Below are 15772 nucleotides of genomic sequence, written 5' to 3'. Positions count from 1 at the left end.
CCACAGTAAACTGAGGAGAGCGTCACCCCAGCTGCCCACAGCTGTTACGGCGGCCTCAGCCCCAGTCCCCGCCCGGGCGTGTGGCTGAGGGTGGCTCCCGCAGGGCGCGCTCTGCCGGGCTGGGCAGGACTCGGTGAGGGGCTGAATGTCTGAGGGAGCCCCTAACCCCAAATGGTCACCACAGGCGAGAAACAGGAACTCAAACTGGTGTCACGGCTGAGTGAGAAAAACCGCACACGGTGTTCAATAAATACTAGTTATTTACAAGTGTCGCCGGGACGAGGACAGAGGGCACGTGTATGTGCGCGGGCGCTGAATTCGGGACTAGTTTCCAGGGAGAAAGGACGTGGTGGTAAGCTGCAGGACTCTTTTGCCTGGACCCCTTTCACTTGGCTGCTGGGTTAGATAACATGATTTTAGAAATCACATGCTTCGTACTTGTCCTGAAAACCACCCGAGCCCTAACTATGCACACGTATACTAAGCACGTATGTGTGTGAACATACGCACGGAAACCACGAGGTAGTTTAAATCACCGTTAAAAAAAATCAACACTTTTCCTAATTCTCTGTCACAGAGTGGTAGCCAGTGGCTGTATACACACTAGCTGCTTAAAATTACCAGTTAAATGAAAACCAGAACTCAAAAAATTCCAGGAGAGAGTAACATTTACAAGTAAACAGTAAACACAGCTGTGTTTTAATTCCTGTCTCTGAAAAGTAGGCTGTGACTGCTTTAAGTCAACGGTCCAGGTTACGTGCATTTCCTCTAACACTAGCGAGCACAGCCTTCCGATTCTGCACGACGTATGAAGTCTCAGTAGACTCTATTTTAAATCTGGACTCTCCCTGTTTTGGTGGAGGGTCCAATACAATCTCTATATATACATTTTAACATTATTTCTGAACTTCATTTGGAATTCCATAAGTAAAACAATAATTGCCATTCTCCACCATCTTGGGAAAGTGCGAGACTAACCCCCTGACTGGAGCTGCTGCTCTGTGTCTGGAGAAGTCCCTATCCCACAGCCCCCAGGCCAAAAAAGTGCAACGCATTCACACTACACGGGAAAAAGCAACATCTATTGTTCTTGGAGTCTGACTCTCTTCCCCATGGCAAGAAAGCCCCTTCACAGGTGCGCCGGTGCCGTTTGACGCTGCTCGCTGCTCGGGGGAGGGCTCTTCAAGCCAGGGCGGGGAAGTCCTCGGGGTCGTCCGGGTTCGGAGCAACGTCTTGTGTCTAAAGAAGAGAGGAAGAGTTTGAAACCAACAGTCACTTTACCCATTCCCACTCGAGCAGAGCCCTCTGAGCCCATGTGCCTGCTCTCACCCAGGGGAGCCACTAATGGGGGGTGCAGCCCAAACACTCCGGGGAGAGGCAGGCCCCCAGTACAAAGAGGAGATGCAGAGGGGGGACGCAGAAGGGTGCCTCTCCCTTCTCAGACTCGCTCCTGTCCCCTCTGCAAGATGGCCAGCCGTGCCCCCCTCCCTCCATTTCTCCCACAAACCCTTACCCAGTGACCCTTTTTGTATCTGGCACTTCCTTCATCCAATAAACATGATATAGAATGTTCACTACATGGAGATACAAAGTTGATCAGAGACAGTTCCCGCCTGCCCTGGCGGCCCCTGAGGTTAGGGGAGAAGCCCTGATGAAGTCATAGTGTGGTGACTTCAGCCAACAGAGGCCTGTGAACGGCCCACAGGAGGGGCGCCCACGGCAGTCTGGTCGTGGTGAGGTAGGGTTTTCTAGAAGGTTCTTCCAGAGATAAGCCTCGGGGAAGGAGCAAGGAGAACACAGATCCCAAAACAGAGCACCTTGACGGTGAAGGGGTGGGGGCCTGAGGGCAGATGTGAGCTGGAAGAGCCCAGGATGCAGAGGACATGTGCGCAGCGCCTGCTGCACTTACGCTGTGCTAGGCACGGGGACCCGCCAATGAGCAAGGGCAGACACGGTTTCTGTCGTCCACTGTAGAGACAGAGACACTGAACGGTAATCACACCAATGAGAACGCAATTACAAGGGAAGATAATGCTTCGGAGAAGACTAAAATTCCTTGCTCAAGGGCTCTGACCTGGTCTGGAAGGAAATGTGCCCAAAGAAGCCCGTGAGGATGCGAGGTCGGACGCTCTATTACTCGAGGTGAGCAGGCAGAGGGTGGGGAAGGACTATCAGGTGCAAAGGCCCTGTGGGGTCAGGAGCACGCTCGTCTGAGAACCAGAGGTAGCGCAGTGCTGCCTGAGACGTGGGGAAGAGTAGCTGGAGGTGAGGAGGTGAGCCTGGGAGGCCACAAGGAGGCCCTGAAGCCTTAGGGAAGCTTGTCTGCCCTGAAAGCACCACAGGGCACAGGGCGGACCATCAGAGCACAGTTAGTAAGTAACCATCAGGTGAACTGACTGGATCCCAAGCCTGGGGACCTCGTCTGATGCAGATGAGTGAGTTTTTCTCTGGTTCTGAGCGTGCATTCATGACAGACAGTGGATCTCTCTCCTCCCCCGGTGACCATGGAGGCCGGGGCTACTGAATGGTCTGTACCCAACTGTGTGCGTGCTGCTGCCATCACTGTTCCAACACCTCGATGTCAGCGCCAACCAGACAGAGGAATGGACAGCACACCCTGACGGCCCTCCCAGCTGCACAGCCCAGGGCCGCCTCATTTCTACTTCCTGTAGAAAGCCGTCTGGGACCCAGAATACAAACACTCACCACCACTTCTGCTCTGGGTCTGTAGTTCTCTGCCCTTCTGATCCTTCCCCGGCCTCCCCGTGCACCACCTCTGGCTCCACGCCCAGGACGAGGGAGGTTGCCGAAATTAATCTCCAGCTGGGATGTGATGTCATTGGCTGCTTTCCGGAAAACGTGGGCATCATCTTCATAGTCATCCTTTACCATCTGAAACAGTTACAGCATCTCAGCATCACGCATCACACACACACACACACACACACACACACACACACACACACGTCTCCATGGACACTCACTCCGCTTAGTGTCCCAGAGCTGTGCTGCCAGGGAGCCGACATGGCGTCGCGGAGGGACACTGCCCCGCCGGCCCCCCGGCCACGTGTCGTGGGACTGCAGGGTGAGGCAGTGGCTGACCCTGTCGCTCTGCTGCCAGCACGGGGGGGTCTGCCCACTTCCCAGCCACACGTCCGCATACTCACGGTCTGCACCGAACATCTCTGAACTATAAATTCAAGGGGGACCAAGTTTCTATCAGTCTGGCAGGCTAAGAGGTACAATTTGACATGCCGAACCGCGATCAATATAAATGTTTCATATCTAAATGTATTTTGCTGAGATTAAAAAAGTTTTAATTTCTGTCCTTTATTTGTTCACAAATGCTACTTTGATAAATAAGGAAATATCACCTTCCTAGAATAGAACTTGATGGAAAAACTCCTTTCAATGTGGGTGCTGACTGTACAAATACCATATGTTAAAAACTGCATGATTTACAATAAACAATTCTGACTCAAAATATAGGGAAATAGTAAAACAACAGAGTATGGTTATCTGAGGATTGCCACCAATGTGACAGCAAGAACTCAAGAACTGCTTTTTAAGAAATACTTTGGTCAAAATACTTTGAGAAATGACATTTTAAGAGGTCAAATAAGTTCTGTGTCTTGTTAAAAGAAAACTGTATTAAATATACCTTGTTCCAAATTTGATTTGGCTTCAATTTCTAATAATAAATAAAACAAACATCTCTTTTGAGTAAAGTATAAATCTACAGGAAACATGCCAATGGTCTTAGATGAGAATCTCCAAAGTGCTACAATGCTAAACATTCCTGCAACTCGTCCAGGAAATGGAATCAAGTTTCCCTGAACGTATCGAGCCCTTCTAGCCACATGTTTATTACAGATTTCATGTTTAACACTTATATTGCCTTCAAACCTGCACATTAAAAAAAAAGCAGAGACCTTAGGTAAATGGATAAACTGTGGAAGCTGAAAATGTGAAGGAAAGAACAATTCAGGAGCACTGGCACTCTGGTAAAAAGGCAGACACACGACAGTAAGAGGTGACCTAACAGCCCACCACGTGCTTAGGAAACGGCGGGCTCTCTGGGCTGGGGCTGGGAGGCTGCTGTTGGTCTGGGCTTGGCGAGCATGAGCGATCGCCACAGTACTTTGTCTCTTAGGGGCCCAGCACAAAGTAAAGTAGTGACCCCAAGATTTGGCTTTTGTTGCTTTCAGAACAATTCCTGGCTAAAACCTTCGGTGCCCTAAGATTAACGAGGACTAGCATCGTGTGCTTTCCTGAGACCAGGCTGGATGAGTCAGCTAACCCAGCTGCTTCAGATATTCCAGGACACCTCACTCTGGAGCCAGGGAGGATGAATCTGGTGTGCATGCAGGAAAAACAGCTTCTATTTTTACCTAACATGTCAACTGCACATTTCACATCCTGACAGCACATTTGTTTTAGGCAAAGCTTTATTTACAATGCCCCAGAACAAAAAAGAACAAAAGTGAATAGGAAAAGAGCCAACCCAGCTAGCTGATGGACTTGTAGAAATACCTCACAGAGATTTCCAAGAGAATAAAATACGGCTCTGGCCTCCACGCTGCCGGTGTACAAAAAGCCACTTCTAGGGGGACAGCTCAAAAGTTACTAGTAAGGCGTCTAAGAGATCGGACTCACCAAAACAGGAGGTGGGAGGGGATCCTGTACCATGAATGGCCCTCTAATGAAAGTATTCATTCAAAGAGTACAACAAATCAAAGTGTAAATGGAAACACAGACAAATCTATGTAGCATAAAATCCCCGAGTTTCAAACAGAAAATCAATGCCAGCAGAAAGTAAGAGTTTGTTTGCCACCGTCATCGACATAGAGACGAGTATCAAGGATAAACAGCTGTGACTGAATGATGTGAAGTCTAAGTTTTAAAATGAGAATGCTTCAGGGTACCCTTAAGTTCAGGAACGTAAATAGAATGTGAATAAATGCCAGGCTGACCATCCAATCTACGCGGGAGATCTTCCCAAAGCTGAGGCCTCCAAGAAAGGGCTGAACACAAACTGAGAAATAAGGCCCTCACAAGAGGAAAGAACACCATGAGTGATCCTGACCGTGCAGCCTGGCTCTGGGGGCTCCTCCTCTCGGGGACTCCCCCTCAAAGTCTCAGCGGTTAGGCAGAGGGAGCAGAGCTGCCGCAATTACCAGAGCACAGAACTCCAGCCAGTTTAAAATGACCGACTGCTCCCACTTAAATGCTCTTATGAAGAGTTTGAGCTGGAACTACTCTAATCATGACATGCACAGTAGTTATCCTTCGAAATGGCATTGTTCACGAGATACTACCTCTCTTTTGAGACAAAAATGAAATGCCATTAACATACAGTATTTGCACAAACACAGTTCTGGGTTGAGCAGAAATGCACTGTCACTGTAACTGCTTTGTATGAAGCGTCAATAGGTCAAGTTTCAACTCTTTTTATGAACAATACAGACAGAGATACAGATAAAATAAGGCACACATCATATCTGATTACTCTTAGGTAGAAACTAGAATGCCAACTACTAATATCCCACTTGCACCCTAGAAGTAGAAAGGGTCCATTTGGTTTCTAGTAAGGTAATCTAGAAGATTACCTCTAGAGAAGAAAATGTCATGCTTACATCATCTCTATACTTCGACTTGTGTATCACCACTGCTTTGGAAGGGACAGTGGACTCAGGTTTCCGGATGTTAAACTCAGGCTTTGGTCTGGTCTGTTCTTGAAGATTTTTCCACTCATCGAGGGTCATCTCTTGAACTTGAGTTTCCTCTTCTAACTCCAACTCAGGAACCCTGTGAAGAAGTAGGAGTTTTTGATGGGTCTAAAATGTCTACTTTCTCAAAGACATTACTATTAGTTTAGCATACTTTCATGGTCCCGCATTGCAAATTTACATAAGGTGGCAATCTCTCAACCATAAAGCTTCCTTATTTTAATCATTTTATGCCATCACTGCCAACTGAAGATAAGTCCTGTTTTTTCTTTTCTTTTCTTTTTTTAATAATCTCTATGCCGAATGTGGTGCACGCACTCACACACCTGAGATCGGGACCGCACATCCCACCGATTGAGCCAGCCAGGCACCCCACTTCCTGTCTGTTTCAAAGCTGTCTTTGAAAAATGGGAGCGTCACCATCCCATTAACATTACACTTCACCTCCAGGCAGTCCCTTCCCAGATGGCATTACACACAAATTGAGATATACACGAAAGGGAGAAGCTATTGAGTCAAAACAAATATAGGCAACCATGAACAGAGTTATAAAACAGTGGGTTACAAATACAGAGCTTTGTAAATATCCTCTTTACATTCATGAGATTTTAAAAGAAAACAAGATAGATATATAGATCAATGGACAAGAATTTGGAGTCCAGAAATAAATCTTCACATTTACAATGAATTGATTTTTTTCAAGCAGATGCCAAAGATAATTCAGAGAAGAAAGAACAGTCTTTTTAACTAAAGGTGCTGGGAAAACAGGATATCCACATGCAAAAGAAGGAAGCTGGACCCCTACCTCACCCCGTAAATTTAAGAGTTAGAAATACAAACCCATTAGAAGATGACACAGGCATAAATCTCCATGACCGTAGTTAGATAAGGCAGTGGGGACACCAAAAGAGTATGCAACAAAGAGAAAGTAGATAAATTGGACATCACCAAAACTTCTGAAAAACTTTTGTGCTGCAAAGGACACCATTAAGAAAGTGAAAAGACAACCCATGGAATGGTAGAAAATATTTGCAAATCATATATCTGATAATGGACTTACATCTTGAATACAAAAAGGACTCTTACAACTCAATGAAAAGAAATAACCCAACTGAAAAATAGGCAAGGCTCTGAATAGACATTTTTCCAAAGAAGATCTACAAATATCCAGTAAGATGCTCCATGTCATTAGCCATCAGGGAAATGCAAATCACCACAAGGACTTACACCCACACCAAACTGAGTAGGGTGTTTAGGATAAAAAAGACATTTAACAAGCGTTGGTGAGGATGTGGAGAACTTGAAACCTCATACATTGCTGGTGGGAATATGAAATGGTGTGGCCACTTTGGAAGACAGTCTGGCAAATCCTCAAAAATGTAATCTGGAGTTACCACCTGACCTAGCAATCACTCCTAGGTATACACCCAAGAGAAATGACAACATATGTCCATGTGAAAACACAAATGGCGCCACAAATGGCAATTCAATAATGCTGCTTATAGCAGTATTATTCATAATAGCCAAAAAGTGAAAACAGCTTGAATGTCCATCAACTGATGAATAGGCAGACAAAATATCGTATATCTAAACCTTTTTTTTTTTTTAAAGATTTTATTTATTTGACAGAGAGACAGCCAGAGAGAGAGGGAACACAAGCAGGCGGAGTGGGAGAGGAAGAAGCAGGCTCCCAGTGGAGGAGCCTGATGCAGGGCTCGATCCCAGAATGCCGGGATCACGCCCTGAGCCGAAGGCAGACGCTTAACGACTGAGCCACCCAGGCGCCCCAAATATGGTATATCTAATACCATGGAAAATTATTTGGCTATAAGAAGAAATGAAGTATTGATACATGTTACGACACGAATAAACCTAGAAGACTTTATGCTGAACGAAATAAACCAGGGACAAAAAGTTTATGTACAATTCCATTTATATGAAATATCCAGAAAAGACAAATTCATAGAGACAAAAAAGAGATTAGTGGTAGCCAGGGACCGAGGGCAGGGAGGCCAGGGAATGACTGCTTAATGGTATAGGGTGACGAAAACGTTCTGGAACTAGATAACAGTGATGGCTGCATAGCACTGTGAATACAGTAAATGTCATTTAGTTGTACACTTTAAAATGATTAAAATTGTACATTTTATGTTATATGTATTTAGCGCCAAAAAGAAAATACATGAAAAGGAAAGAAATGAAGCATTGATACATCCTGTGGCATGGATGAAACTGAAGACATAACGCTAAGTGAAGTCAGCCAGACCCAAAAGGACAGATATTATACTCCACTTATATGAGGTACTAGAAAAGGCAAATTCACAGAGACACAGAAGAACAGAGGTTACCGGGGGTTAAGGGGAGGGAGGAATGGGGATTTATTATTTCATGGATACAACGTTTCTATTTTTGATGATGAAAATGCTCTGGAGGTGGACAGTGGTAATGGGTGCACACAGTGTGAATATAATTAATGCCATTAAACACTTACAAATGGTTAAAATGGTGATTTTTAGATTATATATGTTTTACCACAATTTTTAAAAATTAATGACATAATATACCCCAAACCATTGAACTGTACAGTTTAAATGGCTGAATTTTATAGTATGGGAATTATACCTCAATAAAGTTTAAAAGAAAAAAAAATTAGGTGATGAGTGAGAAGGGAATCAAATCTATAATACCTTCACAGAAAGGCTGATGTAACTTACAATCCTAGGTTATAGGTTAATGATACAAAAACTATTAGTGAAATCAGGACAGAAGCGTAATCGTCAAGCATCCCAAAGAGGCACATTTACAAAGTAACTTTAAAATACCAAGCAAACGGTAGACAAAACATCAAAGCAGTGGTTGCCTCTGAAGGAGCATGAGGGAACTTTCTGTCATGGTGGTAATATTCTGTATCTTGATAGAGGAGTTTGGGTTCCAGTACATGCATTTATCAAAACAATGAATGCACACTTATTTTTATACATTTCACAATAAACAAATTATACATCATTTTAGGTGCCAGATTAGATGTTTAGTTTAAAATTCTTTAAACTTTGCTATGTTGGAAAATTTTCATAATAAAATGTTAGAAAAATGTTAAATATTAAAATATCCCAAAGTATATATATAATGGCAAAAATATGAAAAGATATTAAGAATCTGTAATAGCAAAATACTGGAAACAACCCAAGCTCTTCTAGAGAGAAATTTGGTAGAAAAATTATGGCTATTAAACATGAATATTAAACAGCTTAAAAAGGAATGAAGACTATCTCTATGTATTGCTATAGAGCATCTCCTGGATACATTCATGAAAAAGCAAAGTGGAATGTACATCACCATTCATCGAAGAAACAGACATACAAATGTATCGGGTATCTCCCACTTTCTGGATGTTCACGTTAAGCTTTTACAAAAAGCCTACAGCAGTACCAGTTTCTGCAAACTGAAAGAAATCCGAAGAGGACTTTTGCTTTTATGAAAAAAGGCAAGAAAGTGAAACTAGTATTCAGCTTTTATTTTGCAGGGAGGCAGAGTGTATCCTGAGCAGCGAGAGCAGCCTAAGCAAGCTCCTTCCCGGAACTACACTCAGTGTGTCTCAGCATCAAGCTGACAGCTCTGACCTGCGTCTGTGAGCATGTGTGCTGCATCTCAATTTCTTCTGTGCATCTGTTAGCAAGATGCGTCCTAAAGTATTAGAAAAGCCTAAGCAGTTAATTGTTGGGTCTAGGAATGTTCAAAAAACTTTTAATATAAATTAATAGTAATCACTTCTTTGTTTTATGCCATTTTGGCCTATGAAATATTTCAAAGGAATGCCCTACTTTCGGATAGCAGGGGAAACCTGTATACATATAGGTTTTATTTTTAAAAATTATAATATAGGCCAGAGAAAGAACACAGATGGAAGCTAGTTGGAAAGTGTAATGTTTTATCAGATGGAACTTTGGAAACACAATGTTTTATATAATTGTAAAATAAATTTAAATTAAAATTCAGTCTCTAAAATTTGAAAGTAAAATTAATCAAATTAACCTAATGTTTATCAAGTTGGTGATATAACCATCAAGAGAAACTATTTAAAATGGCTTTAATATGATTTTGATTACTCATTTCTCTCTATATAACTTTTTAGTAATCATATTACTGGACACAGTGTTGGTAATGTTGTTTGTTACCTGTGTGTGTAGCAAATGAGTGATGTTACTAACAACTGGCATTTTTCAGCGTGGAAGTAAAAGAGAAACAAATGTAAGAAAGCTTTGCGAAAAACTTGTAGTCTTAAATTTCAAATGGAAATAATGAATAAACTCATATTTTATCTAAAAAGAGTGTGTGTGCGTATTTCTTAGCTCTGTCTACTTAAATGACCTAGAAACAAATCAAGAACCTAGTAGCAGTGAGCACCCCTAATGCTCAGACTGTGGTCTCTAACTCCTAAATTCTATTAAAGGAAAATGGCTCTCTTTGGAAAAATGACTCGGTGTGTGGTATTTTGTATTGGGTAGGAAGTACAGATGAGCTGAGAACACATCTTACCAAAACGCAAGAAAGCCATCAAAGATGACTGAGTATGTGTGTAAAGGATCAAGAATCAACTTGAAGACGTTCCCTCTAGCTAAAAAAATGGGTCAGTTTAAGAACCCATAAGAATAAAAAAGTCAGTGGATTGAAACACATGAAATATGCTTAAATCTCTAAGTTCGTAATGACACTTAAGTCACTCGTACCTCGGAAGTATGATAGGGAACCGAACCAACTCACTATTCTAAAAATAGATAAATAAAAGGAACTTCTGCCTTACCTTTATTTATCCTACATTTCTTAAACAAATTTCTACCTCACTGTAATCAACTAGTTCTAGGTAAGCTTTTCTTTACAGATCATGCCAGCTAAGAAGTGAAGAAAGAATGAGATTATTTGACTATCACCAGTGTGCAGACTTAATGAAATAATGAAAAAAGGCAACGATGACCGGCAGCCTTCCAAAACCTATGAAACAATCCTACAGAAAGTTTAACCTGAATTTGATCAAACCTCTGACTTTCAATGTTAATTTCTAGGGAATACAGAAAATCCAGAGGACAGAGAACATGTTCAACTCCTCTACAAGCAATGCTGTGTTGCAACTAGCTTGCACCAGTTGGAACTGGCTCACAGCCAACTGTTAAATTTTCACGAATTTTGTGAGCTGGCTGTTAATCACTGTTAAAAATTAAATTATATAAACTTATAGTTAACTATATTAAAGTGAAGGTAATAAATAATTATAATTCACTATTCCCTAATAGTGAATTTCACTACATTTTATCTTTATCTGTGCTCTTGGGGTAATGAGACCTAATGTATGTGTATAGCAGAAATGTTACATAATAGGGTACTATTGCACATCTCTTCCCGACTCTGCATTCAGATGACACATTGGAAGTTTTAAATCAGCCATGACGGGAATATTTACACCACAGGAACCAGCAAGTACAACAGATCCAGGCTTTTTCATCCTAGAGAACCAGACGTTGAATATTTACCAGCACACCATTGCCCACAGGGAAGCACTCAGTAAAATTCTGACTCTGGACATATGACCCAGTTTCTTTGACAAATAAATTGCAAGGGAAAGAAAAAACATACAGATTAAGCGAGACTTAAGAATAATCAAGATAGTGTAATATTAGTGTAACGTAAACAGACCAACGGCATAAAACACAGAGTAGAGAAAGAGGCTTAGGTAAACATAAATGGGCAACTGATTTTTTTCCCTAAAGATTTTATTTATTTATTTGTCAGAGAGAGAGAGAGAGAGAGAGCACAAGTAGGGGGAGTGGCAGGCAGAGTGAGATGCAGGCTCCCTGATGAGCAAAAAGGCTGATGCAGGGCTCGATCCCAGGACCCTGAGATCACGACCTGAGCCAAAGGCAGACGCTTAACTAACTGAGCCACCCAGGCACCCACCCCATGGGCAACTGATCTTTAACAATGGTGTTTCATGTGCTGAAATAACTGGATATACATATGCTAAAAAAAAAGAAAAACGAGGGAATTTTGATCCCCACCTCATACAAAAATCAACTCAAAATGGATCACAGACCTAAATATAAAAACCCGAATTATTAAACTTACAGGAGGAAACTTTTGTGATATTAAATCGGGCAAAGATTTCTTAGATTTGAGACCAAAAGCAGGATCAATAAAAGGTAAAGATGATAAAAAAGTAGACTTCATCAAAATTTAAAAACTGCTGGTCTTCAAAAGACACTGCTGAGAGAATGAAGACAGGCCACAGAATGGAAGAAAATATTTGCAAATCATGTATCTGAGAACTTAAATCCAGAATATATGAAGAAGTCTCAAAACAGAGTAATAAGAAAACTGTTATAAAATGGGCAATTTCAACAGTCTTTATTAAAGAAGATATACAGATGGCAAATAACCCATAAAAAGTTGCTTTAACATCATTAGTCAATTGGGAAATACAAATTAAAACCCCAATGAGATATAAAGCTATTACAATGGCTAAAAATCATAAAAATTGGAACTACCACTTTAGAAAAGAGTTTGTCAGTTTCTTAAAAAGTTATATATACACCTGCCATATAGTCCAACCATTCCACTCCAGGCGTTTACACAGGAGAAATGAAAATGTACATCCCAGAAAGACTTACACACAAAAATGTTCATAGCAGCTTCATTTGAAACAGCAAGAACCGGAAACAACCCAAGGACCAGCAGGTAGATGGATGAAGAACGGCAGCCTCTCTGTCCAGTGGAATACATACTGCTGGACGACGAGGAGGTGTGAACTACTGATACACGCAGCAACATGGAAGAGTCTCAGAAGTGTGCTCAGTGAAAGAACACAGGCAACAAAGAAGACATGACGGAAGATTCCATTTACAGAAAACTGTAGCAACTGCAACCTAATCTTTAGTGACAAAAAGTAGATCACTGGCTGCCTGGGGAAAAGGGGCAGGAGGGAGGGATGATAAAAGGATGAAAGGAAACTTTTTGGGTTGATGGACACGCTCACCACTTTGATTGTGGTAACGGTTTTCCAAGTGTATCTGGACGTCAAGGCTCGTGAGACTGTACATACTAAACACATGTCACTCACTGGATGTGAGCTGTACTTTTCTCAACAGTACTTTTTAAAAAGAGGTAAGAGATATACCAATTGGGAGGTATATTTCAGTATTAATTCAAACAAATAAGTTGTTTTAAAAAGATCAGGGAAACTGACAAACTGCCCAGATATTTAAGGAATTGTTAAAAAGTTTAGATGGGGTAACACTATTCCAGTTAAAAAGAGTAGACTTTTAGGGGCACCGGGGTGGCACAGTCGGTTAAGCGTCTGACTCTTGCTTTTGGCTCAGGTCTTGATTTCAGGGTCCTGAGACTGAGCCCCCATGTCAGGCTCAGCGTTCAGCGGGGAGTCTGCATAAAGACTCTCTCTTCCTGTCCCTCTGCCCTTCCCCCCACACTCGTTTCTCTCTTTCAAATAAATAAATCTTTTTTTAAAAAAGAGTAGACTTTTAGACTCTGAAACATTTAAGAATGATATATGATATCCTGGGGGAAGAGGAAATGGGTAGAGATATATATGAAACAAGAATGGCGGCCATGATTTGATAAAAGTCTAAGAGGACTAACTTAGAGGCTTACTATACTATTTTTTATATACATCTTTCTATAACATAATCTCTAATACAGATCTAAAAATAAAGAAATGTTAAGGATTCATAAAGGTCCTTTATGCTACTTGTGACAGAATTAGGAAATCAGCAGAACTGATTTCTACAATGCTATTCTGATTATAGACTATAATCTAGTTCTGATTTCTAAAAAGGACGCAATGAAGTTGAGGATTCTTTCGTAACTCAGACGACCTAATAGAAGTTAACGAATTCCAAAAAGTTCAGTGAGAACAGACCTTGTGTTAAGACCACAGAAGAAGTACTTTTTTCTGTTTGCTTGTCTTAAAGAACATCATATCTAAACATGAAGGGCTCGAACAAAAAGGGTAAGGCATATGAGCAATGCGGTCTTTAAGGGATACACAGACAGCCCAAGGGAAGCAAACAGTGGAGCTCAGAAGAGAGCATCTGCGGCAAGTGACTCCCCGGAAGTAATCGCCCTGTCCCTGTTCACTCTGGGGCACAGCACTCATGAGTGCACATACAGATGTTCCCGACTCATCCCCCTTTACCATCCGTCCTTGCACCAAGTCATGCTGGGAGCGGTACGAAATCACCAAGGACACGCTCCTTAACCGTATTCTCTAGTGACTACAAAGTATTACAAAAGACACATTCTATGGAACTTCTGTGAGGCAGATCCCATTTCCTATCTGAACTGGCACCAAATGCAGTTTTTACTGGCAGTTTTAGCAGACTGGATTTCAAACAGGAAGAGATGTATAATTAATCCCTCAGTTCCAGGAGGGATGAAAGCAGTTATATTTCTAACAGTTATAAAAGCACTGTAATTGCTATCACTCTAAATTTAACACTCCCCCCCCCCGACCTTTTGACTAATTCAAAGACCATCACAGTTCTTGGTATATTATCAAAAATCTTAGGAGATGATTTTCCATCAAAGCTGCTTGTAGATATAAGGTGGTCTAATCTATGATTTGTAATGTGAATAATGCTATATGCAAATTTGATAAACATTTGTTTCTAAATGGGTGAAATTATAGGAAAAAATAGAGCTGTTTTAACAACTGTTACTTTATTTAAAAATAAATGAGGCAATAATGCTAACATTTACTGTATGCTTAGTAGGTGCCAGATGCTTTTCAAAGTGCTTTACGTTAATTTGGTCATGATAATTAATCCCATGAGTTAGATCCAATTAACAGCTCCATTTTACAGGTAAGGAAACTGAGGCAGAGGTCATACAGTTAACAAATGAAAGAGCCATGTTTCATATGCACTCCTTCTATCTCCAAAGCCCAGACTCAAACTGTGCTCTTTAGGGAATAAGAGGGTAGAGAAACACACTCAGAAGACAGTCAAGATGTGGGCAGAGAAAACATACAGAACGCCAAACGTCCAAATGTTCATTCAGGCAATACCTTTCCACCTCAATATATGAAACGGTGCAGGGAACCGAAAAAAGTGGGTTCTAGAAATAAAATTTAATTGACTACTTAACCAGGGCAAGTACATTTAACCTAACATGTAAACAATATCTCTTCCTTCCTTCCCAAGTACTGAAAGGGAAATGAATTTGAAGCTAAACTTGTGAGCTCCTCAGAAATTCGTCATATACATTTTAAAGAGGTGTTCTCCGGCTTTAAGAAAATTCAATACATAACAATCTTCACTGTCTAAGCAAAAAATACTTGGAAACAAATTACAATGAAAAATATTTCATTGCATGTAGTTCGTAATGATGCTTCCTCAACACTCTCTTTTCATAAGGACTTTTTTACTTGTAAGGAAGGAGGGGAGCACTGTTCCATGTTACTGAGTAGCGAAGTCCTCAGGCACCCTAGCACCCCTCCTCTGCTCACAGAACCATCTTCTCCCCTTTTCAGTTCTTCACAGCAAACTGGTGTAAATGGCACTTTTCAACCATTCCTACCATTCACTACAGGAAGAGCATGAAGGTCTGTCCCACAACATCTAGTTTGAATGCTAGCTCTGCCACTTCTTAGCAAGTCCTTTCACCTCTATGTCTCCCCATGTGTCAGCAACAGTGTCTTCTTCACTGAGGGGCAGCAGAGGGTTAAGGAGTTAAGCCATGGAAGCATTTAGAGCAGCTCCTGGCACCAAGAAATGCTCTATAAGTGTTAGATTTATTCTTATAGTCTTGTAGGAAAATACTCCCAAGGCGTCGTCACAAGCATCCTCAGACATGAGAACACCGTGTAATGAGGAACATGTAATACTTCTGTAATGAAAGGGGGAAGGAGGGAAGGAAGAAAAGGAAGGGCACAGCACAGTAGCCAACAAAACGTGTCCAATCTGAGGAAAATATATGATCTTTGGGGTGTATGTCTGAACATAAGTGAGGGTACATTAAATTAATCTATCAGGAAGCTC

The 15772-nt window shown here is 41.6% G+C and overlaps 1 protein-coding gene across 2 annotated transcripts in view; it reads right to left on the bottom strand.

Moving 5' to 3' along the window:
* Positions 1 to 1061: 1061 nt before the first annotated feature.
* Positions 1062 to 15772, bottom strand: part of HABP4 (hyaluronan binding protein 4) — a 38953-nt gene continuing 24242 nt past the window's right edge. For both annotated transcript variants that reach the window (XM_034646968.1, XM_019809409.2), the window contains 3 exons: positions 5637 to 5808; positions 2707 to 2892; positions 1062 to 1239 (listed from right to left, as the gene is read on the bottom strand). In XM_034646968.1, coding sequence (XP_034502859.1) covers positions 1183 to 1239; positions 2707 to 2892; positions 5637 to 5808 — 415 coding nt within the window. In that variant the 3' untranslated portion in view covers positions 1062 to 1182. The remainder of the gene's footprint in view (positions 1240 to 2706; positions 2893 to 5636; positions 5809 to 15772) is intronic.

Source organism: Ailuropoda melanoleuca, chromosome 17, assembly GCF_002007445.2.
Source record: "Ailuropoda melanoleuca isolate Jingjing chromosome 17, ASM200744v2, whole genome shotgun sequence".
In the NCBI taxonomy this organism is placed as follows: domain Eukaryota; kingdom Metazoa; phylum Chordata; class Mammalia; order Carnivora; family Ursidae; genus Ailuropoda; species Ailuropoda melanoleuca.
The sequence above is the reverse complement of the archived record's forward strand: the minus strand, read 5'-3'. Positions and strand labels throughout refer to the sequence as shown.